Source organism: Ambystoma mexicanum, chromosome 1p, assembly GCF_040938575.1.
Source record: "Ambystoma mexicanum isolate Mex_15411 chromosome 1p, UKY_AmexF1_1, whole genome shotgun sequence".
Taxonomy (NCBI): Eukaryota; Metazoa; Chordata; class Amphibia; order Caudata; family Ambystomatidae; genus Ambystoma; species Ambystoma mexicanum.
The window spans coordinates 1,221,969,368-1,221,993,554 of record NC_090921.1 but is presented as its reverse complement, the minus strand read 5'-3'; the positions used below and the strand labels follow the sequence as shown (position 1 = coordinate 1,221,993,554).

Sequence of the window (24,187 nt, the reverse complement as noted above, 5' to 3'; positions counted from 1 at the left end):
ATTTTCAAGTAGAATAAACATCTTCCTCTTACGGCTAACAAACTCAACAAACTGAGTCCCAGTTATTGCCAGATAACACTCACTGGTAAACAATTTGGTATGCCTGAACTAGAGGGCCACACCTTAGCTTCTAACTTGTCCAGCCAATCATTTTGACCAAATGGCAAATCCTCTCATCCATACAATATAACTGGGAATAGACTCTGGTTGTAGATATTGAGCGAGCCCTTGACACTAAAACATCTGTAATGTCTTGCAAAATTCTTTATTGCAGCCAAACTCATTTATTTCAGATGATGATTATGATTATTGATGATTTAGTTATTTATGTTATTTTATTCATTCATAAAGCATGCAGCAACCCATGTGCATCCAGGTGCTGTTACAGAGAACAGTACATTGTTATACATAGTTATGAGGGCACCTATATTCAGCAGTGTGACATTTACAGTATTGATGTTTGCATATGTAAACTTAGTCAAACAGCCAAGTTTTGAGGGCTTTACAGAAAGCTAGTAGGAGGGTTCTGCTCTGAGTGTGAGCGGTACAGAGTTCCATTGTCTGGCCGCCATGAAGGGGAAGCTGGCTTCACCTGCTCTGACGCGTTTGACTCTGGCAGGTACGAGTCGATGGGAGTACGGTATTCTAGAGGGTTTGGATAAGCGAGCTCTGACTACCTTCTGGGAGCGATGGGGGCGGCTGTGTTGGTGATGCACCTGTAAGGGATGGGCAGTGTTTTCAATAGGACGCATTCCCTGATGGAAAGCCAGTGGGCTTCCCGCCTTGCTGCAGAGATGTGTTCTCTTTTGGGGATACTGAGGGCTGCTCGGAGCCCATTATTTTGGATGATTTGTAATTTCCGTAGATATTTGGATGAGGTGCCAGCGAAGAGAAATTTGCAGTCATCACGTCTTAAGCCATTTACCACTCTGGCAATGGTGAGGCAGTTCTTGGTGTAAACAAATGGTTTGGCTGCATTAAGTGGTTTTGTAGTGTATGCTGATGAGGAGGCGATACCGCTGACCTGATGAGACATAGAGAGGGTGGCGTCAAGTAGACCCCTAAGGTCTTGACTGAGGACGATACAGGAATCTGTATGTTGTCGATGGTTAAAGCAGTGTATTGGATGTTGAGTTTATTTAGAGTCTCATGGTGCCCTACAAGAAGGGTTGCTGGTTTATCTCCATTGAGGCAAAACCAGTTGTCTGCCATCCAACCCTAAATGGTGGAGTATGCTGCATTAAGTGCCTTGAATTTACTTTGTAGCAACCTATGATGGGGAGGAGCACTTGGGTATCATCGACATAGTTGGTGTAAACTATACCAATGATATCCAGGATGTCAAACAGTGGTCTAGTAAAGAAGTTATAGGGTTTGAGAGAGATACATGAGCCCTGCGGAATGAAGGGGAAGTTGGCTTTAGCGCGCTTGACTCTGGGAGGTATGAGTCGATGGGATTACCGTGTTCTAGTGGGTTTGGATGAGCCAGCTCTGACTACCTTCTGGGAGAGATAGGGGGGGCTGTTTTGGTGATGCACCTGTGAGTGATAGTCAGTGTTTTGAATAGGACGCGTTCCCTGATGGAAAGCCAGTGGTCTTCCTGTCTTGCTGCAGAGATGTGTTCTCTTTTGGGGATGCTGAGGGCTGCTAGGAGATCATTATTTTGGATGATTTGTAATTTAAGTAGATATTTGGACGAGGTTCCAGCAAAGAGAACGATGCAGTCATCAACTTTTGAGCCATTTACCGCTCAGGCAATGGTGGGGTAGTTCTTGGTGTACATGAATGGTTTGGTTGCATTAATTAGTTTGGTAGAGTAGGAGATAGCGCTGACTTGACGAGACGTAGAGAGGGTGACAGCGAGTAGACCCCTAGGGTCTTGACGGAGGATGATACAGGAATTTGTATGTTGTTGATGGTGAAAGCAGTGTATTGGCTGTTGAGTTTTTTTGAGGATTTCTGTTTTGTCTCCATTGAGGCAAAGCCATTTGGTTGCCATCCAAGCCTGGATGGTGGAGTACGCTTCATTAAGTGCCTTGGTGTCTACTCCGTAGCAACTTATAGGGGGGAGGAGGACTTGGGTATCATCAACATGGGTAAAAAACCACAGAACAGGTTATCATGCCATGTTCTTTCTGGAGAGAGGTGCCTGCTACCTTTTTTGAAAAAATGTTGCAAGGAACTTGGGGTTGGTCACCCTGAGATACCTGGGGGAACCCAGACTTGGACTCCCTGCTCATTGTGCTCAGAGAGGCACAGCTCCTCCTCACTGATGAGGCCCAACAAAGCTGAAACACGTGTATGGGGTTGCTGTTGGTACACTTGTTCAGAAGGGAATTTCCATAGCATTTCAGTGCTGGATTGCCCATATGGGTGGGACATAGACTGATATGCAAATGGATATTTCCCATCTGTGAAAGGTACAGTGAGCAAAAAGCAATGGCTGGGGACTCTCAAAGTGGGAAAAAAACACACAGAACAGGTTATCATGCCATGTTCTTTCTGGAGAGGGGCGCTTGCTACCTTTTTGGAAAAAATAGTTGGTGTAAGCTATACCAATGGTATCCAGGATGTCAAACAGTGGTTTAGTAAAGATGTTATAGAGTGTGGGAGAGATACATGAGCCCTGCGGAACTCTACAATGGATGGTGGCGGGGGCGGCACATGCCTGTTCTGAGAACACCCTCATAGCTCTTCGCTCTAGGAACGAGGCAATCTATGATGTGGCTTTGCCAAAGTAGTGAGGTGGTGACAAAGAGTTTTGTGGTCAACTAAATTAAATGCAGCTGATAGGTCCAGGAGGAGGAGCAGGGCTGGCTTGCCTCTGTCCTTAATCTCATCTAGCTGTTTTTTTAAATCAAGCAGACTGATTTGGTGCCATGCCTGGGGTGAAAACCAGATTGATGTAGTCCTAAAATACGATTAGTTTCAAGGAAGTGTTGGACCTGTAGATATGCCGCCTTATCAAGAATGTTTAGAAGGAAGGGGACTGTTGTTATGTGCCTGTAATTGTTGGGGGACATGGGGTCAAGTGAAAGTTTTATTAGGAGGGGTGTACCCAAGCTGCCTTAGACATGGGGGGATGAGCCCTAAGTCAAAGGAAGCATTTATAAAGGCTGGGAGGAAGGGAACCAAGTTGGCTGCGCAATCCTTGATAATTGTGGCAGGGCAGGGGATGGCTTTGCATTTTGAAGGTTTAAGGTTTTTCAATAGGGTGAGAACTTCGAGTTACGAGATGTCCTTGATGGAGAATGGGGGGAAATCCTGGGTGGAGGTGTTCAGGGTGGTTGCTCTGGCTGTGTGAGGAAGGGTGCATAGGTTATTCTGATTGGTCTGGATCTTGCAATGAAGTAAGTCTATTTTACTGTGGATGGCCGTTTGGGTGGTGGTACACCATTCTTCGTCTTTAGAGAGGGACTGTGTAGAGGGGACTGGAGATTCTAGTTCTCTGAAGATGGAGGAGATTTCCCTGGTGTCTGATTTTGTGGTTTGGCTAGGATGAATGCACTTTTGTTTTCAGTGGATATCTTAATGAATTCTAGTTTCATGTATTCTTCAGGGTTTTTTTGCTAGGTGGTAAGGGCAATATGTTTCCATTTTGGAGTTTGAGTATCTTTTGGGTGTACCATGAATTTGACTGTCTAATAGGTTTTACTTTCTGCACCATTATTGGGGCTACAGAGTCAACTGCCTGTTTTAGCGTGGAGTTGTATAAGTCAACAAGATGTTGGTATCCTTGGAGAAGAGAGGTCTGAGGACAGGGACATCTAGGAATAGCATTAGGCTTTTGTTGGTCAGTTTTCTGGTGTTGTGCGGTAGTGTGGGTGGTAGAAGTAAGGTCACAAGCTTCTGTTTCTTCTGCGGGGGGATGGAGAAGAGGATGACATGATGGCCTGTCCATGGGCAGAGTGATTTGGAACTGATGAATGGCAGACAATTGAGGTCCGCAATCCAGTAGAGAATGTGGCCTTTGGTATGCGTGGGGTTGGTGATACACTGTCTGAAGCCCAAGGTATCTAGCGCCTTGAGGAGTGTCTTGGCTTGTGAGTCCTCCAGATCATTAAGCCCTAGGTGCAGGTCCCCTAACAGGAGGATCTTGGAGGAGATCTCTAATTTGTCAGCTAGGAGGTATAGGAGGTTATCGTGGAAACTAGCCATGGGGCCTTGGGGATGGTAGGCAATGTGAAAAGTGTGGTGCAGGTGGGGGAGGTGGTGAGCTTGAGGGAAAGGATGTCTCCATTTCCTTCGAGGGAGGTGTTGATCTGCCAGAAAGGTAGCGATTCTTTGGCTACGAGGGCCACCATTCCCCCTCTCGTGTATTGGCGGTCTTCCCAGTAGACTCCCAGGGGAGTGCTAGGGAGATGGAGGGCTGCGGGCTCAATGGAGCCAGGTCTCTGATATTGCAAGAGCGTCCAAGTTGTGACATGAAGCATTGTCTCTGTGCATGTCAAGGTGCATTGATAAGGCTCATTTTATAGGGGCCAGGCATTTGTGAGATGGCTTGAGTGTTGTTGGAGTAGGGCAACCTTTCAATTCTGTGTTTGAAGGAGCATAATAGTCAACGGTGTTAAGTACAGCTACCCTTGACTTAGGAACAACAGCAACAAGACTGTGTTTAGCAGGGTTCGGATTCAACATTACAAAATTAGAATGCAGAACATCAGCAAATAAATACTTTGATTGGTGTAAATCGACATTTGGTGTAGGTCCAGTTACCCTTGGTTTGGGAGCAACAGAAATGGGACTGTGTTTGGCAATTAAAGATTCAACATTACAGCATTAGAATGCAGGGCATTAGCATATAGAATCTTTGGATGAGGTAAAACGACATTAGGAACTGGAGCCTCGCATGTAGAACAATTTGAGCAGCGGTTTGAGAAAGTAGTGCGACGAGGTGAGGAGTATTGGCTTGTGGGTCAAGTTTAGTCTTTGTTGGAGTCTGAATAGTTTGGCAGGGACACGCAGGTGCTTGCAAATGAGAAGGACGGGTGTACCCGAACCAGTAGAAGCAATAGTAAAGTGTCCTTTGCATATCTTTAGGATGGAGACAGCTTTGCCTTTGTGAGTGTGGGTAGGGGTGTCTGGGGCAGAGCAGGGGCTGGCAGGCAAGATGGGGTGGGGGTGCCCTGCGGGTGCTGTGATCCCATTTGGTAGATGGGACCCCTTGCATAGAAGTGTTGCTCTGACTATCCGGGTCTGCACAGTGTGTTGCTGGATTTGTCAAAGCTAGCTCTGTGGGATCGTTGGATGCTCGAGAGAAGGAGGTTGTTAGTTGACATTGTAGACCTCATGGCAGTGCAGGTTCTTCTCTGAGTGGATGCTTGATAACAAGTTTGATGGGCTTGGTGACTGTGGTGGAGGTGTGGCGATGGGAGATAGCAGGTAGTGTGGGCAGAGTGCAAAGTCCTAATTTATGGTTTCTGGCTGTGATGCTCCTGGGAAGAGAGGGGTTGATTACAGGGTGGGTACAGGCCCACAGTACTTTGTCTCAGTAGAGCAGGGTTTCTTGGGTGGGTGAATGGTGAATGGTAGGTTTGACTCCGGGGGGCCTTTGGGCTCCCTGGCACAAGGAAGGCATGGTATCAACAGTAAAACAGACACAAGTGACCACAGTTCAAGAGTTATTGAACTTTTACAAGGGTGAGATAAACGCCTATCTAAACCTAAATCTACAGATGGGAGAAACCTATGACCATCAAATAATAATAATGCAGAACTAGTGGAGTCTTTGGAGTCAAATTAAAAATGGCCTATACTAAAAAAACAACTATTGCCAAGCCTTAACACTAATTTACAAAATAAGGTGGGGTAATGTTCATGAAATAGAAAGAAGTGTTCACAAAATGATACGTCAGGATGTTCGGGCTGCTGGTCTCCCTTCCCCACGTTTTCAGCATGGGACAAGGCGGTTCACTCAAGCAAAGCACACACTCTGTCTTCTGCGGCACGAGGATACAGTTCCATTTACACAGTTCAAGAGCCTCTTCTTTTCCTTTATCAGCACCCAATTTGGGTGTTCACCCTGGATCCCCCTCCTTCGTTCTCAGATCCTTTTCAAAATAAAAAGTTCAACATCGGATCCCACTCTTCCGGGCTCATAACCCTTTTAAACTATGTTCAGATAATTATTTCTCGGGTGACTCAAGGGCTCAGCCCAGATCTCCCTCAGCCGTGCTCAGATCCCTTTCTTTCACTCAATTAGTCTCCCTCAGCCGGGCACATGCCCATTGTGATGTACTTTAAATCATCAAAGACTTTCAAATGTGCACAGGATTTAGCAAGACCCATTGCATGACCACTTCGAGCTCAGTATTCCTTTTTCTCACACTCAGCATCAGTTGGATACCTAATAGATACCTCTGAATGAGCGCCCGCATGGCTCTGGACCACTCTGTCTATGGTATCTTAGGTTGTCTCCCCAAAGTTCAACCACAAAGTTCAATTACTTCTTTGATTCTGCAAACTCTTTGTAAATGCGTCACACAATGGTCTCTTTGTACAATGTTGCCGCTTGAAACCCTGGTTTAAATACAAGCTGGTTTGGTATCAGTCTCTTCGACTCACCGACTGTGCAGTCTTTTCTGAAACTGCTTTGTTGTAGGAGCCAAGGACAGTACCACAGCAACACTTGCTAATCCCCACCTTGGTTATGGACGCGGGAGAGCCCTGGGTACCTCCTACACACTCTGCATGTTTGATCAGCATTAGTTCCTGGTCTTCGGTTTCTTACTTTCCAAGGCTCACAAAAGTAACAGTCTTTAGAGGTCACAGGTACTTCCCTCCTTGTGACTCTCTCTGGTCTCACCATCTTTCTCCTTGTATTAAACTGCCATCTTGGAACTGCTGTTTTCTTGTGTGGTTTGCCTCGCTCAGAGTGTGTTTTCGTGCAGCGCCTTTAATCCATGTGGGCAAGTGTGATGGAAGTCCGGTGTATGTAATAATCTTTAATTGCCTGACCTTGCCCGTCCATGGTGTTGCGACATGTCAGGTATACGGCTCTGGTGTTGAGTTCCTAAATGTCCTACCTGGTAAAATAGGGAACGTTTCTCAGGGAAGGGGATACCGCTTCTCACCTTCCGGCGTCCCACCCCTACTACCTGAAGACCCATCATCCAGGTGATCCTCCCGCACTGGTCCACCCCAGGAACTGGATCCAAAAGCGATGGACGTGTCCTGGCCACCTGGATGACATGGTGAGACACCTTCTTGTTTCTCACACTGTGCAGGGTGATGTGTGGGGTGTGGGCCACATGGGAGGTGCCTGACTTGGAGAGCCTTGGGGGCAAGCCTGCAATAGTGAGTGTGGCTTGGAACATTGGGGCTGATATTACTGGCGGCGGGGGACCAATATTGGGAAGGGGGGCATCTGCGATAGGGCTTGTTCTATGTTGGCTATCGTCTCCTTATTGTGGGTGGTCATGAGGAGCCAAGGGGGAGTATTTTGGTGCGGCCTGCTCACGTAGCTGCAGGCATTCGTGTGAGGTTGAGCAGGCGCGGCAAGGCAGCAGTTAGGAACTGGGTGAGACGTGGAAGAGTTCGGATCTCAGTGCAATATAGCGTGATATAACGCTTTGGGCTAGGGGTTTTGGAGCCATAGTTATGTACGATTGCATGTGACTTACTTCCAGTGCTACTGGCGCGGATGTGGTAAGGAGGTGATCCAGCCGCGGCAGGCAGCGGAGAGATGCAGAGAGATCCTGCTGCAGCCTATGTCCTGGCCTTCGGTACTGGCCGGCTCTGCCATCCGACTGCGAGGACCAATCATAATTTCAGGACTTCCTGCTTTCGGCGGCCAATAAGCACACAGATGCTGGGTGCAGGCTGCAGGATGGGTCGGCTTAACATACAAAGTAGTATTCACCTTTAAATAGAACTTTTGATCAACCACAGAGTGCAATTGAGGTGAAATCCGTGTATCCTTGCTATCTCTATTATTGAGGTTTGCCACTAGTTGTAGAAACCCCTATTTTCACCAGAACAAAGATGAACTCTATTGTCGCATGTGACTTATTTCCTGGGAGGGAAGTTCTTCTGAACACCTGCAGTGAACAATACATGTTGTTGCTACTTGGATGATTTCCTACGGGAACGCATATAATGAGAAAGCATTAATTATGACAGAAACAAAGAATTTCCTGCAAGAGCCTTCAAACCCTGTCGGTTACAAAATCCTGAAAATTGTGTAATATGCATGTTTCTATTTTGAATACAAGTGGATTATCTTCTATTCATCCTGGTACTGTTTCCTACGTGGTCTAGGTTCCCACTACTCAAGCTCAATAATTAAGAATAGTGCACACTTTTGCTTACCGTGGACAAATAGCAATGTTCCTTTCCCTTCAATTGTTTTGGAGTCTCTGTTGACATTTTCGATAAGGGATATCATGCAGTAATACCTCGCTGTGTCATTCAACTGGAGGTGACGCATTTGGATAGATTTATCAAAGGGGTCACGATCCTTGGACAGGGAAAGCCTGTCTTCGTGTGAGCCTGTGCTTTTAATGGGTACAACCTGCTTTTTCATGTCGGTGCCTGTGAAATACCAGTACAAGATCTGTCGGAATATGTCTTCTTTGGTGTGCACAAACTGACAGTGCAAGGTCACTGCCTCATCTATGGTCCCCTTGGCAAAGGGCGGCTGGACAACTTCCATGACTCCTGGCACAGACTCTGTGGGCACAGAATACAAAGGTCAAATACAATGGGGATGCTAGGTTTGTGACCAGCGACCACACAAGCAGGGAAACGTAAGGACACACTGACAAAAAAAACATGATTACATTGCTTGAACTACCAAAGTCATTTCTTGCGCACCATTCAGATACATATGTTTGCTTAGCAGACAACCTTTTGCTTAGCAAAGTCTTTGATGGTCAAGGGACATGCATGAATGCATGGATCACCAACGATACAGGCAAAATGGGTTACTAGCACAGGATTGCTTGAACTTCCTTTTAACAAGCTATTTTCAAGACCTCCAAACATGTAGGCGGATCCCAGTCTCATGAAACTGACTGGCATGCACATTATTTGAGACATGGTCCTCATTACGAGTTGGCCAGTGTGGAAATAAAGTGCCGGTAATAACGTAAACCAGTATCTTTCCGGACCAGCCAACTCCAAGTCTGCTGGTAGGGGCTCTGATTTACCGGCAGGCCTAACCTAACGGCAGATAAATGCCTGAAGCACCGGCACCGTTACTAATGGTGCCAGTGATTCAGGCAACCCCAACACGTGGAGTTGCATGTTACTCCATGGAATGGGCAGTTACCAGCATCTCCGCTACCTGTATTATTCCGGTAATACCTGGATATCGGGCAGCGGAGATGATATGGTAATCTCCCGGTATCCCACCAGAATTACCGACGTGATACAGAGAAACTCATAATGAGCCCACACGATGATGAATTTGTGAAAGTAGAATAAGCCATCTTAGCCAAGTTCATAGGCCACAGCGCCACCCAGTAGCCATCACTGGAAGTTCACCTCATGTTCAGAGCCACGTGTGCAAAATACTACGTATGCAAATTAGTCCGAAAGCCAGCATTTCACATTTTCTTTGTCTGACAGGGCAGCGCTATTTTATAAATATCTTCTTCAACCTAAGACATACAATTCTCAAGGTGACAGAGACAAGTGCATACCAGTTTCACTCTTATTAGGGATGTCAGTGCAGTTAAGTCTGGCAGCTTTGTGGTTTGAAAATGAGAACATTTGTTGCAAACACCAACACAATTATGGTGGATTTACAAAGGCTTGACGAAATTGTGAATTTAAAATGGAGAATTGTGATAATGATCACTGTTCAGTGTTCATTTCTTCACTTAAACATACTTGTTTAATAAGGTGCTAACTGTAAACATATATACTTTTTAACACCCTAGAAGGAAGCTGGTAAAGATGAAAAGGGAAATAAAGAATAAAGGCCCTCCTGTAGCGCTTCTCCGTGTCATAAATGAATGGCGAAGGGTGGATTGGTTAGAGATCAAATTAAGATTTTATTCTTTGAAGAAATAAATAAACAAGTTTGGACCATAAGTCTGGTCAGTGTGCTGGGCAAAAAGAAAATGTGTAGATCACAAATTAAGTTTGACTGAGTTACATTCACTTAGTCTCGGTGAACAGTAATTGTTAGTTCAAAGGACATGAAAAAGGAGAATTTCTAAAGAAGAAGCTAAGTGCAAGGCAGTGCAATACATGACAACCAGTTCTAAGTGCAAGTGCCGAGAACCAGAGACAGGGAGTGAATGGCAACAAGAGCCAGATTAGTAGGAGCAACGAGGAGAGCAGTGCACTGCGTGGGATGCGGAAGGGACTTTTAGGTCATGTTAGGTCATGATAAAAATACAAAACATTTATTTTTTACATTTATAAAGCGCTCACACAGCCCGCAGGCATCGAGGCGCTGTTACATGAATTGTTTGTTTTTCTTAGTTGCTAGCGCGGACCCGGGGATCGATCCTGTGTTTCTTCGTGTCGGCTTGTTTCCAAGACGTACACGCTGCCGCTGAGCTATCCTCCCATTTGTAATATTCAACACCATCTCTTACTCACCAATTAATGTTTTAAAATGAAACTATTAAAGAAAAACTTTAATAAAAATTTAGAAAGTTATAAGAAACCGTACCTATTTTTATTGGTTCTATGTAATAAACTCGCCTACAAAAAATCTGCGGCTGAAACTAGCAGTTGTTTTGGCCCTTTTCAGTGCATATACGAGGCCATTTTCTGTGCTGGCTGTAGTGCTGTAAAAGAAGACCTGTTACATTTTATTTTGTTTTGCCTCTGCTATGAGGACTCAGGAAAAGGACCATCACCCCATTATTGATAGAAGCTCATTTTAATCAATGTCGACCCACACTTATTTTTCTGTTATAAGCTGAATCTATAGTTGTTGCCTGGTGTTGTTTAGAATTTCTTAGAAACGCATGGAACAGAAGAAAACGCATGGAGGATGCTTAATTTTAATATGTTTTAACTGAATATTACTGTTCTTAATCAATGAGTGTTTTTACTGTGATTATTTACATTGTATTTTACTTTTTTGAATTATGTATACTTGCATTGCTTTGCATGGTTTATGGATTTTATCTGAATAAACTTCATTTTGATTTGTTTATGCGGGGGGGGAGACCCCCCGCAGCTGCCCCATAACCCCCTTACTATAAATAATTACCATAACCCATATGTGTTGAAAAGTAAAAAATAAAAACAGCTTTTTCAACCGTGGTATTTTGTAGGCGACTTTATCATTGGATGCGGTATTATCATGCATTTTACTTAGCAGGAATTAGCAGTTATCATTAAATTAACATCCCTGAAGCCTAAAATATTGTTAGATTGAAATAGTGCACATAAAAAACATTCTGACATCTGTCAATATGGATTCTTTATTTTCACACATTGTTTAATGTTAAACAAAAAATCTTTATTACGAGTTCATTATTTTGCAGGGTCAGAGCTAGGCATGATTACAATGTTGTAATAGGTTGGGAGGCCTCAGGTCTGAAACTATGGGCCTCATTACGACCCAGGCGGTAACCATGGCGCTAATACCGCCGGTATTTTACCGATTCCGCCATGGTCAATGGCGGAATTAACGCCCCATTCCAAGGTTGGTGGGGCGGTAATTCCCCATTCACCATTGGCCCTTCCCCATTCCCATTTTTGCCCCCATAGGGCTCAATGGAAATGGGGAAGGCGGTAGTTACGGTATTGCAAATTGCGGTACCGTAATTACCTCCAAGGTCCCTTTGCGGGTCCAATCCTTAACGGCTGGTAAAACCAGCCGTTAAGGTAGGGACCCACAAAGGGACCTCTTAATTAGGCGGTAAGGGGTTAACGGCGTTGCCACCTTTTACGGCGCCGTTAACCCCTTACGGCCTGGGTCGTAATGAGGCCCTATGTGTTTTAAGTAAGAATGAGGTGGGTCGCAGATTCAAAATAAATTGGAGCAATAAGTGAGGAATTCTGGATGCTGTGGAATGTATCGGGTAGACTGGAATAGGAATAACAGGGAATTGCCTGTAGGTAAATACGGATTCTAATGATTGCACAAGTGTACCTAACCTACGTGCAAAAAACAGCAAGAGTGTTATTTTAAAATGGGTGGTGCATGAAATAGAGGTGCAAAAGCAAGGCATCATGTTTTTACATAGTCATCCGATGCTCCAGCCCCTTTTAGAGTTCACGCCAGGCAGACAAGGGGCATGAAGCAGTCTGCCATGTTTTCCTCATCCATCTTGCATGAACACTTCATTTTACACTTGCATACAAATTGTATTTATTCATTTCATTTATAAAGCACACAAACAACCCTGAGGCATTGAAGCGCTGTTGCAGGTACAAGTCAGGAAGCATACTTTGTCATACATTTAGCAGATTACATCCGTAATAAGAAAACAAGAACAGCTGCATAGAAGAGAGAGTAGTAACAAACATTTTGTTGAGACGATAGCTGGTGATATTTACAGTACTAAAGGCTGTGTGGTATGTTAGGAGAAAAGCTGTTTTGAGAGCTCTACGAAAGATCGAATAATATTTGTCAGCCCTCAGGGTGGGGGGGGGAGATAATTCAACAGTTTTGCAGCAACATAGGGGAAGCTTGAACCCCCTGCAGAGCTTTTTTTGATTTTGGGCATGGTAAGTGAGGCGTCCAGGTAGACTCCTAAGGTATGCATGGTTGAAGAGACCGGAATAGTGCAATTGTCGATCTTAAATTATGAGTATTGTTTGTCCAGTGATTTCAGGGCATTTGGAAGGCCGACAATTAAGATTTCCATTTTCTTGCTGTTAAGGCAGAGGTTGTTGGCTGCCATTCAAGCCTGTATGATTGAATGGATGTTGTTGAGTGTGGTAGAATCAGCTAGGTAGTTGCCTGAGAGTGGGATGAGGATTTGTGTGTCCTCAGCATAATTAGTGTAGGCTATGCCTAGGGAGTCAAGGATGTTGAGGAGAGGCCTGGTGTATATATTGTAGAGGGTTTTGGCCATGCAGGACCCCTGGGATACGCCACAGGTAATGGAAGAGGGCGATGTGTTTGCAGTCTCTGAGAAAACCCTCATGACCCTACCTTCCAGAAAGGGGGCAATCCAGGTACTGGCAGGTGGGGAGAATGGTTGACCAAGCCAAATGCTGTGGATAGGTCTAGGAGGAGGAGCCGGGCAGACTTTCCTATGTCCCTGATCTCGTCAAGTTCAATCTTTAGGTTGAGCAGGGAAGATTCAATCCTGTAACCTGCCCAGAAGCCTGATTGGCACATTTCTAAAATGTGGTTGTCTTCCAGGTAGCACTGAACATGCAGGTAGGCTGCACAGTCTAGGGTCTTTAAGAGGAAGGGGACTGTGGTGATTGGCCTATAATTGGATGGAATTGCAGGGTCAAGAGTGTTTTAAAGGGAGGAACCATGATTCTTTGAGGCTGACTGGGACGGTATTCATAGTGAAGGATACATTTATAAAAGCAGTGATGACTGGTGCTAGCACATCTGCACAATCTTTGATGAGTGTTGCCGGGCAGAAGTCACCTTTACATTTGGAGGGTCTGAGGCTTTAAGTTTAAGGAGTTCACTTTCAGAGAGATCTCTGAAGCTAAACTGAGTGGAGGATGGTGTGGGGGGGGGGGGAGTGCAGCTGATATTGGTGGCTATGGGGTGGGTGTTTGTTGAGCGATAGTTTTTGAGTTAAGTGTGTCGATTGTACCTAGTAAGGCTGCCTTGATATCTGTGCACCATGACACATCTTTGATAAGTGATGTGGGCCGGAGGGGGAGGAGCTTTGAGTTCTCTGAAAATGTTAAAGATTTCTTTAGCATCAGACTTTGTGTTGCTGATTCTTGAGTTGAAAGAATTGGATATGGCTGCGATATTGGCAGTTTTACAGCGTTTAGCTATTATGCTGAAGTCATTTTTAAGAGAGTCGGTCGGTTCCTTTAGCCATGTTAGCTGGGCTTGTCATTTGTGGGAGAGCAGTTCTGGTAAGTTGGGGGTGAACCAGGAGTTTGAGTGTCTAACTTTTTTGGATTTGTGATAGGCTAGGGGGTCTATGGTGTTCATTGCGTTAGAGAGGGTAAAGGTGTAGGTATCCATTATTGCGTTGGGGTTGGATGTGAAAGGGGGTTTGAAGGCTGGGGTGTTTAGTAGGGGCAGGGTACTTTCTCTGGTGAGTTTCTGAGAGCTTCTTGTCATGGCTGGTGGTAGTGGGTTAGTTGTGGTTTTAGGTTTAGTCGGTTGTGGGATGGCGAAATGGACGATGAAGTAGTCTGACCAGGGGCATGGGGTTGTGATGCTGGAGGAGACCTGGCAGTTGTGATCAGTGATCCAAACTAAAGTACATCCTTTGCAGTGGGTGGGCTTGGTGCTGCGCCGACAGAAACCTAGGACGTCTATGGCATCGGAAGGCGATGAGGCTTGAGTGTTGCTTGGGTCAAATAAGCATAGGTTGAGGCTGCCTAAAGGATGATTTTGGAAGAGGCTTTTAGATTATCTTGGAGAGTGTTAAGGAGGCTAGCCTGGACATTTTTAGTGGGCCAGGTGGTTGGTAGATAAGGTGGGTAGTGATGGTGCATATAGGTGAATGAGTGAATTTGAGCGTTAAGATGTCATAATTGCCTTCCATAGATGTGTTGCGCCGTTTTAAGGGAAGTGCATCTGTGGCTATCAAAGCAACACCACCTCCTCGTGATGTGGGTCTGTCGTTCCTGAAGATAGTATAACCCGAGGGCATGGCTAGGGATAGTGCTGGGGCTGATCCTTCGTGAAGCCAGGTCTCAGTGAATGCTAGGGTTTCAAGGTCGTGCTTAGTGATGAGGTCATTGATGTCTAGAGCATGGGCTGGCAGTGAGTGTACATTAATGAGGGAGCATGTCAGGAGGGGGAGAGTGGCTATGCTGGGGTGGGGGGCCTGGGGATCATGTTTGGTGTGGGAGTGGCTGGAAGTGGGATAGGTGACACACGTCTGGGTAGAGGTTTGTTATACAGGCTACTATCTGGTGATGCTATAACCTTGGTTGTGTTAGTAGGTGGATTGCGTTTGCTGTGTGTGTTAATGAGATGCAATGGTAGAGAGTGGGAGTGAGATGGCTAAGGGTGGTTTAAGAGCATCTTTTGTGGAGCTATTAGATGAATGATGGGGAGTTTGTTAGGCTTGGTAAGGATCAAGGTGCATAGTTCTGTTCTGGGTGCAGAGAGGGTGGTACTATGTTTTTGTGTAATAGTGGGGGGACAGGCTCTTTGAAGGTGGAGATGGATTGCAGGCATTGGGGTGTAGTGCGTGTGCGTAGAAAGGAGTTCATTGTGTGCAGCTTAGGGGTTGCAGAAGTGTAAGAAATTCTGTAGAAGCGTGAGCAGAGTCTCCGATTTCTGAGCATGGTTGGTGCAGGGGTCGAAGGAGTTGGCCGATGGGTCTGTGTCTGGGGATGCTCGTGGCTGAGGGTGGTTCATTAGACCGTGAGCAAAGCATTCCATAGTGTTCATGGCAAGTATGGGGGCGAGTAGCGGTCCGTTGTTGTGGGGTCTGTGTGACCTTTTGCCTGTGGCAGCATTTACAATTTGGTCTGGAGAGGGATTGGGATGCATCAGCTGATGGACATAGAGGGAGCCGTAGGTGGAGGGCATTTGTTTTGTGACTCTTAGCATTAGTATTGCGCGCCTGCAGCGAGCATTGTGTGGGGTGTAGTCCCCGAGTAGGGAAACGCAGGCAGGCATAATGGATGGATTGCTGACGGCCACAGTGGGAAGAATGTTGTGGGGCCGTTGCAAGCATACAATGAATGGATTACTATGGAATCCACCTTGGTTTAGCATCTGCTAAACAAAAGACAACCTCCAAAGAATTCCATTTGTAAACACCATCTGCAAAGCATACTTTTCTGGCAGCATTAACTTTTTTGCAAGACAGAGAGTACAATTTTAAGCACATGCAATTTTACCTGGTTTTATTCACCAGTTTTCCTCTCAGCCTTGTACATCTAAAAACATTAATTAAGGGGACCAGACAGCAGATAAGTGCAAACTTCAGTGGTCCCCTGCATCAATTTCTATTTTTTAGAAAATGACCCCCCCCAAGGGGTACTGCATTGGTAGACACTGCTCATGCGAAGATTCAACACTCTCGATGTATGAACTATTGCCACATATACAGATGTATTAACACACAGGAGAGCCCAAATGCAGCACCGATAACATGACAGAGACAGGGTTACCTCACCTGCAAAGAGAAGGATCAGGAGGCAGAGAGATGCCATGGTTCCTTCATGTATTCTCCTACATCTGGCTCTAGAACAGGAACAAAGACGCAGACATGAACATCACTTTCATTATAAACACAGCAATCTGTCCCACCTGTGTTTGATTGAAAGCATTTTGCAACAAGGTACCTTGTAGGTAGAGAAAGGATCATTAAAGAACAAAATACATGAGTGGACAAACGAATCAGTGGGAAGGAAGGGGGTTCGTGGAAAATCAGAGATAGGAGTGGAAAATATGAAGGGAGGAAGAGAATGCTGCTTTGCTATGGGCACCGGCTTATATTGATGCGGGCAGAATGGGGAGTTGTTTGTGTTTTAGTAGTGGAGAATATAAATTGCATGCAAGGTACCACACTGCATGCCATTTTAAACATTCACACGACATAAAGAAGAAGGAATGAAAAATGTGAAGGAAAATGACATTTTGTCTTCCATTTGACTATCGATCTCGTAAAAAGAAAATGCAGCATGCAAATGACAATTTCCAGGTCGTGTTTCAAAAGGAATTCTATGGAATCTGCCTGGGTTTGAGCATATGCAAAGCTGAGGTGGATTCCATAGGAATCAACAAATTTTGCACCTGCATGAAAATGTCATGCAGGTGAAAAACAGAGGTCTTTGGGGGTCATTCCGGTAAAGGTGAGGCTAAAACGACACCTCACTTTATGCTCCACCGCATGAGGCTTGCAATGGATATAACACTACCATCAACCAACTGAAAACAGAGGTGTGAAAAGGGTAGCATAAAGCTAGAGAATATGCAAAGAAATGTGTGAATTTACTGCCTCAGAATAACGCCATAAATACATCTGACAATGCGCCTCATTACGACCCGGGCGGTAAGGGATTACCGGTACCGGTAAGGGCACTGGTCCCGGTAATCCCTTACCGCCCAATTCCGAGGTCCCTTTGTGGGTCCTCCCTTAATGGCTGGTTTGACCAGCCGTTAAGGACGGGACCTGCAAAGGGACTTCGGATATCAGTCAGAAGGCATAGGGACTGTTCTGGGAGAGTTCTGTGTTTGGCCACTTTTATATAAGAATGCTGCTGAAATTAAAAAATGTGGAGAAATCTTCTTAATTCATTCTGTTCCTGTGCTAATAGAGTGCAATATATTTTAAAATCTATATAAAGTGATGTCCTGAGTGTGGGAGCAGGCAGGATTGGGACTTGTCTGAAGTGTTGTGTTGGTGTTTGTTCTTGTGACTTCCCCACAGCTGCTGCTATGAAATATCTTTTGTTATTGTGTTGTTGTGATTGATTTATTCTGGTAAAACCATAAAATCAAGAATTTACATTTACATTTCATCATTTTAAAAACATATTTCTTGTCTTTAAGAACATAACATTAAAAATGTTCACATTCCATAATAAAAACACCATTGTAATATTAAATATCTACTGAACTAACCTTACCAAATTTTTTTATTTTACTTATTTATTACATTTTTATATCGCCCAAACCTGAAGGTGTCACAGAGTTTGTACAGGTAAACATTACGTAAGCATGATAATCAGAGGGTGCAACGCAGAGCAAAACTGGAGCAGGTTAGTCACATTTGCTGAAAAGCCAGGTTTTTACAAGTTTTCTGAAGGTCAGGTAGGGTGGTTTCTTTCTGATATTTGGAGGAAACGAGTTCCAGAGTGAGGAAACGAGTTCCAGAGCGAGGAAGCGAGTTGCAGAGTGAGGAAGCCGAGACTAGGGCCTCATCAGGGGATGGACAGAGCAACAAAAATGTGGCAGGAACGCTATTACTGCCACATTACCGTTCTGCCCAATCCCGTGTTTGGGCAGGAAGCTGGAGATTGACTGCCTTACCACTACTCGCGATCTGGCTCTAATAGCGCCAGACCGAGTAGCAGTACTGCTAATAGCATTGGTGGCATCCTAGCGCAATTACCAGCGGGATTCCTCCAAGGCTATGATGAGGAAGCTTGTGCCTCCTGCTTTTTTGTGATGGAATATGGGGTGGACAGAGAGAGGTAGGAGGAGGATCATAACAAATGCACAGGACACTTGAAGAAAATACAGTTGTTGAGATAGGGAGGAGCCTCTTTGTAGATTCAACTATGTGCGAGTGTCAGAATCTTGAAGTCAATGCAAGCTTTGATGGGGTGACAATGGGCCTTACATCTATCTATCTGGCAGCTGAAATGTGATCTGATTTCCGACAGCCCAGAGGGCTTTGTATTGTAACAGTTGTAATTTGTCAAGGTTTTTTGAAGAGGTGCCCATGCACAGAGAGTTGCAGTAGTCCAGCTTACTGATGATGATGGTTCGGGCAAGTGTAAGGCAGTTTTCTGTGGAGAGGAATTTTCATCTCAGTGAGTTGAGTTTGGCGGTGTAAGCATTGGAAGAGGCGAGGGCGTTAATATGATTGTTCTCTGCCAAGGTGAATATCTAGCGTTTTGATGCATTTCGAGACAAATGTAGGGGAACCATTAATGAGGAAGGATGAAAAGGCCAGGTCTAGGGATTTGAGACGGTACGAGGAGCCCACAAATAACAGCTCGGTGTTGTCATCATTCAGGCATATGTTATGCATAGCCATTCCAATGTTGAATAATACTGTAAACCCTGTTTATCGTAATTGTGTCATTGGAATTGGTTTGTAGAGATTGGTATGAGAATTTGTGTGTCATCTGCAAAGTTGGTGTAGCTAATTCCGCGAGAGTCAAGCAGGTCGAAGAGCGGTATGGTGTAAATGTTATACATGGTGGAGGAGAGACAGGAACCTTTGGGGACTCCTATGGAGACAGCAAGGCGGTCAGCAGCAGTATCGCCAGTCGTGACTCTAGAGGTCAGTTCACTGAGGAACGATTTGATCCATGGTGTGGCTGAAGTAGAGAAATAGAAGTTAGCATCAAGGTGGTGGTGTGGTAGATCAACCAAGTCGAATGCTGCAGAGGGGTCTAACAGCAGGAGCGTGGCTAGATTGCCTGAGACCCGAATGGTGTCTAAATGATTTTTTAGCTCTAGTAGGACTGATTCAGCACTGTGTTTGGGGTGGAAGCCCGATTGTCTGGCGCCTAGTAGGTTATGGTTTTCAAGTTAGTGCTGTACTTGATCATAGGCCATATGATTAATAATCTTGAGAAGGAAAGGCACTGTGGTGATGGGGCGGTAATTGGTGGGAAGGGAGAGGTGGAGTGAAGGTTTCTTAAGGATGGGGGTGGCCGAGGTGGCCTTGTGATTGGCAGGTATTGAGCAAGTAGCAAAGGATGTGTTGATGATTTGGGTGATGACCAGAGTGAGGGTAATGGCACAAAGCTCGACTATGCTGGCCGAGCAGGTAGCACCATTGCAAGTGGAAGATTTGAGTTCAAGGATAGGTTTGAGTACTTCCTGTTGGGATACTTGTGAGAAGTAGAAGGGGTTGGGCTGGGGGTATAAGGTGACAGAGCATTTGCTGATTCTGAGTATGGGAGTTTAGATGCAAGTAGTATTTTTTTAGCTTTGATTTTGATTCTTAGGGAGTCAATTTGATGGGCCAGGGCAGAGCAGACTGTATGTAGAGCACCAGAATGTATCGCATAAGGCTGGGGATTGTTAAGGACAGGGTTTTCAAGCTCTTTGAGGATGGCGAAGAGCTCTTGGAATTTAAGTTGCTGCTGGAAATGCGTGCATTATAGTAGTGGGCTTTGGATGTAATTAGGGTACTTTTGTAAGTCTTAGTAAGGTTAGTAAGGTGTTCTAGGTTAGATGGTGTGAGGTGTATCCTCCTGAGGTGTTAAAGAGATATTTTTTGTCTGCAGAGGGAGTCCAGCTCACCTGTGACCCAGTTGTTATCTAGTTTGTGTGATTTAAGTGTTTTGGGTTTCAGGGAAGCATATTGGTCCATGATGGATTGGAGGCTATCCATGTAATGGTGATAAAATAATTTCTTCCTACTCTGTGCGATTATCTAGAATATATATAACAACTAGCAGATGGTGCTAATAAAAATTCAATTTTTAATCAATGTCCGAATATATTCTTATTGAATATTCTTGTTCGCCTTCGTTTTCAAGGCATGGCTATATACAGTAAGTCAATATACAAAGTAAAAAAAGAAATAAAACATCCAGACCGAGCAGAGATTAATTTCCAAAGCAAGCCACAGATATCACTATCCTATCTTTTAAGGAATAAGATGATAGTACTAAATCGAACTGCAAATAGTGAGTATTTTTCCGCTCTTTGGGGAATACTGTGAAATGATACCCACAGCGGAACTCCAGCGAGAAAAAAGTTCAACCGATGCATATTGTTGGAGACAAAACAAGAAGTTTAGCTGCTGTACAAAGGAACAAAGAACTCATATTCTTCTTTATCCAACTCTATGGAAGTAAGGACCCCTTTCTCTCCAAAGTCTGCTTAACTTAACAAAGAAGACTTATTAGAAAGAGCTTGCTCAGGCAATTACAGTAGGATCAGAAGTTCCCACATTTAATCTAAACAAATACATGTGAAACTGGCCATGATGTTGTTATAAGGGTTCAGATCCAGCACTGCCAAGAGGGTGAACATACCAGTTATGCAAGTGACATGATAACGTAAAGGTTACGTGGTGGTTACGTGGTGGGTGATGTCGGGAGAGGTGATGTCACTTCACATGGTGCAGGTATTATAGACATAGTTTGTTAAGACACAGGAGCTGGCGCAGCATAAAGTACCACCACTGGGAAATGGAAATGAGTTTGTGTATCCGCGTTTAGCAATAGGGTAGCTGGGGCAGTGCTGGGATGGGGATGCAAGATATCTTATGGGGTAACGTGGTAGGGGGATTTTGAGCAATATATGAACAATAGATATGCCGTCTTTTGTAGGCTCATTTTAGGAAATCACTTTTGTAGAAAGCCCATAGTAAAGGACTTCAGGTTTTTGTGATAGCAAGATGCATTTTTTAATATACAGCAGAAACAGTGTACAGTAATGTTGTAATAGTAATGTCTCCCAGGAGAACATAGTCCTATTGAAGCCTCTCCATGAGATAATTTCGAGGCCAATGAGCTAGGCACCTGGGGTGTGAGAAGAATTGGCAGGGGAAAAGCAATTAAATACGGTTAATTCAAAAATATTCACAATGTTGGGTATGTTTTTAAGAGCACGCCTGGCAGCGAGGTGTGGCAAGGGAGCTGCGGTGAGAGGTTTTGGTGTTCCAAGGGTGCAATGTTGTAAAGTGTCCTCATTGATGTCCGCAGGGCACATTATTGGTCAGACTCAGTGGGAAAGTCTTGGCCCATGACATCTCAAGATCCCATGACTTATCAGTATGCAGCAGGTAATTTATTTGTATATTGGGAAGTGCCAACCAATGGCAATCCAGTGTTTTTTGACCGATCAGCACATAATTGCGGGGTGATGTGGGAACGTGTGTGATGTCACGAGAATTGACAATGTGATTTTGTTCCATGAAATGTGTTATCTAATAAGTGTCACGTAAGGTACAGCCCACTATAGTGGACTGATGTAGTTCGACCAAGACCTACCCCAAAAATGTAACTAGAATGTTGTATGTTAATTTTGTAATTTGTGTATGATACGATGAGGCATTTATAACGCGCGTATACCCAAGTGTTTCAAGGTAAAGCCACAGTGGGTGGCGTCAAGCTCATTTCAGTTCCACAGAGCTTTATGAACCGTATCTCCCAGCTGTTTTGGGTCCAATAAATCTGGGTTACTTCTTGCTTGGTCTACGTCCTTTTACTTTTGATGGAGGACCCTGGTACATTGTGGAGGCCCCAGCGAGTTCCTCAGTTCCCTCAGCAAGCTGAGGGTATTTTTGCTTCACATCTGGGGAAACAGGGTAGGCAGGCAGAGACCATTCCCAAGTGCACACACAAGGAGGTAATGCAGATTCCGAGTTTGCAAAGGTCTGCCTGTTCCCGGGTGCTGCCTGTGCTCAAATGGAGGTGCAGGCCATGGAGTAAAACTCAGCATCGAGAGTACTTGAGGATCCCTAGAGCATGTGCGTTTACCATTGCATTAATATGCAGCGCTGTGCATGCATGCACGTGGCAGAACTTTTATGGTTTATAGGACGCATCCTATCGGGGAGGCCGATCGGTCATAGTAGTCACAGATGTTATTCCCACACATCCAGTAGGGAGAGGGTGTGTGGCAGACACATCTATAGTAGAATAGATGATTGCGTAGACAGTGGCCCTCATTATGATACTGGCGCTAAACCATGGCGCTATTAGCACCATGGTTGGTGCCGGTATCGTAACGAGTTCGCCAATGTTCAATGGGGAATTACCATCCCATTCCAAGGTTTGTGGGGCGATAATTCCCCATTGAACATTGGCCTTTCCCCATTCCCATTTTTGCCCCAAAGGGCTCAATGAGACTGGGGAAGGCGCTAAGTACGGAACCACAAATTGCGGTACCGTACTTAGCACCAAGGTCCCTTTGCGGGTTCCTACTTTAACGGCTGGTCTAGACCAGCCGTTCAGGTCGGGTCCCGCAAAGAGACCTCGTAGTAAGGCGCTAAGTGTTTAACAGCACCGCAGCCTTTTACAGCGCTGTTAAACACTTAGCGCCAGGGTCCTAATGAGACCCAGTGTCAGAATTCCATTAGATGGAGTGGTGCATAGTACAGTTGATTGTATATTTGCATATAGTACAGTATAGTATAATATATTAGACATTTTGTGGTATATCATGTTGGTTGAGGTGGAAGGACTGGCATGACATTGCTGCTGTAAATAGTAGTGCTTAGTGTCTGTATAAGTAGGTTGATGGCCCACGGATGAGGGTCCAGGTAGTTGGATAGTAAGATAGATTTCTTTGCAGTTTGTAAAAAGAAATTGTGTGGGCCTGTGGAGAGGCCAGAGAGTTTTGTTATAAAGAATTGTGTGGGCCTGTAGGATATATGGATGATGTGTAATGTTTATTTTGTGTTAATCATTTGGAGACTGTCCCAATATCGAGATAAAATAGTAAAATACCATTTCCAATGTGTGCAGGAGAAATGCCAGCATCCTAATCTCCTTACTGTTGTTCGAGAGCGAATCCCTGTCGTCTCTCAGCCTTATCTATTAGGCATGCCATGGGGAGCACAGACACAAAAGACACATGTATTTAAAAAAAAAATCATTTTTTTCATACCAATCGGATTAAACACGAACGTAATCGGGAAACACTTTAATTTCCGTCACGTTTGACCGAGAGAGCATCTTTGTCCTTTCTTAGTCTTTATTTTTCAGGCTCGTTAGAGAGAGCAAGGATATTTAAAAAAACGCACAGTTTTCTACTTTCGGGTCGATCTGTACGTGCGGGACCCAGAAAGGACGTAGGATACTATATCCAGGTAAGAGCGCTCATATATATACATAAACACGCTCACACACCCTAAGAACAGACGGAATAGGTAAATATTTGTTCTCTTTTTGTAACCCACAGATTAACCTAGACAGACCGCACGTGTCCAACAAGGACACACTTTCTCGGCCCTCACCTGAGCGCGTATGCAAGCGATTACAGGCGAAGTAGCCGTATTAAAGTAAAGAAAAGCGTTTAAGGTAAGAGCTTTCTCTAAAAATAAAAGGATCCAACCAAAATGGGTGTTTGGGATATTACCTGATGTGTTAATGGTTTTGTTATAGAGCGACATAAAAAGGCCTCAACCGAAATGACTATCGTCAGAACGTATGCATGACGGGCATTCAAGGCAAGAAAGATGATGTCTCACTAAAGCAAAGAAAAGAGCGCAAGGTACATTGACCACACATATTGTTGAAATAATGTTTAGGATGGGAGGAGGGACTTTCTTTCACTGCTCTCTTCTCTTCTCCTCTCCCGTTGTCTATTTCATCTTATGGTAGATTGCAAATGTTTATTTTGACCAAGACATTTGTAAGAGAACCTTGAATATTCCACTAGTCATTACAAGATTTACTAAATGTCTGCCTAGTAACAGACTTTCGTCATTTACTCATAGCTAGACATTTGATATTT

At 44.6% G+C, this 24,187-nt stretch overlaps 1 protein-coding gene across 1 annotated transcript in view; it reads right to left on the bottom strand.

Annotated features, from left to right (window-relative positions):
• The window catches only part of LOC138452175 (uncharacterized), a 276,023-nt gene that overhangs the window by 46,244 nt on the left and 205,592 nt on the right, over positions 1 to 24,187 (bottom strand). Inside the window, exons 2-3 of the mRNA XM_069604954.1 lie at positions 16,206 to 16,273; positions 8,311 to 8,670 (exon numbers count right to left, since the gene is read on the bottom strand). Of these exons, the coding sequence (XP_069461055.1) occupies positions 8,311 to 8,670; positions 16,206 to 16,273 (428 nt within the window). The remainder of the gene's footprint in view (positions 1 to 8,310; positions 8,671 to 16,205; positions 16,274 to 24,187) is intronic.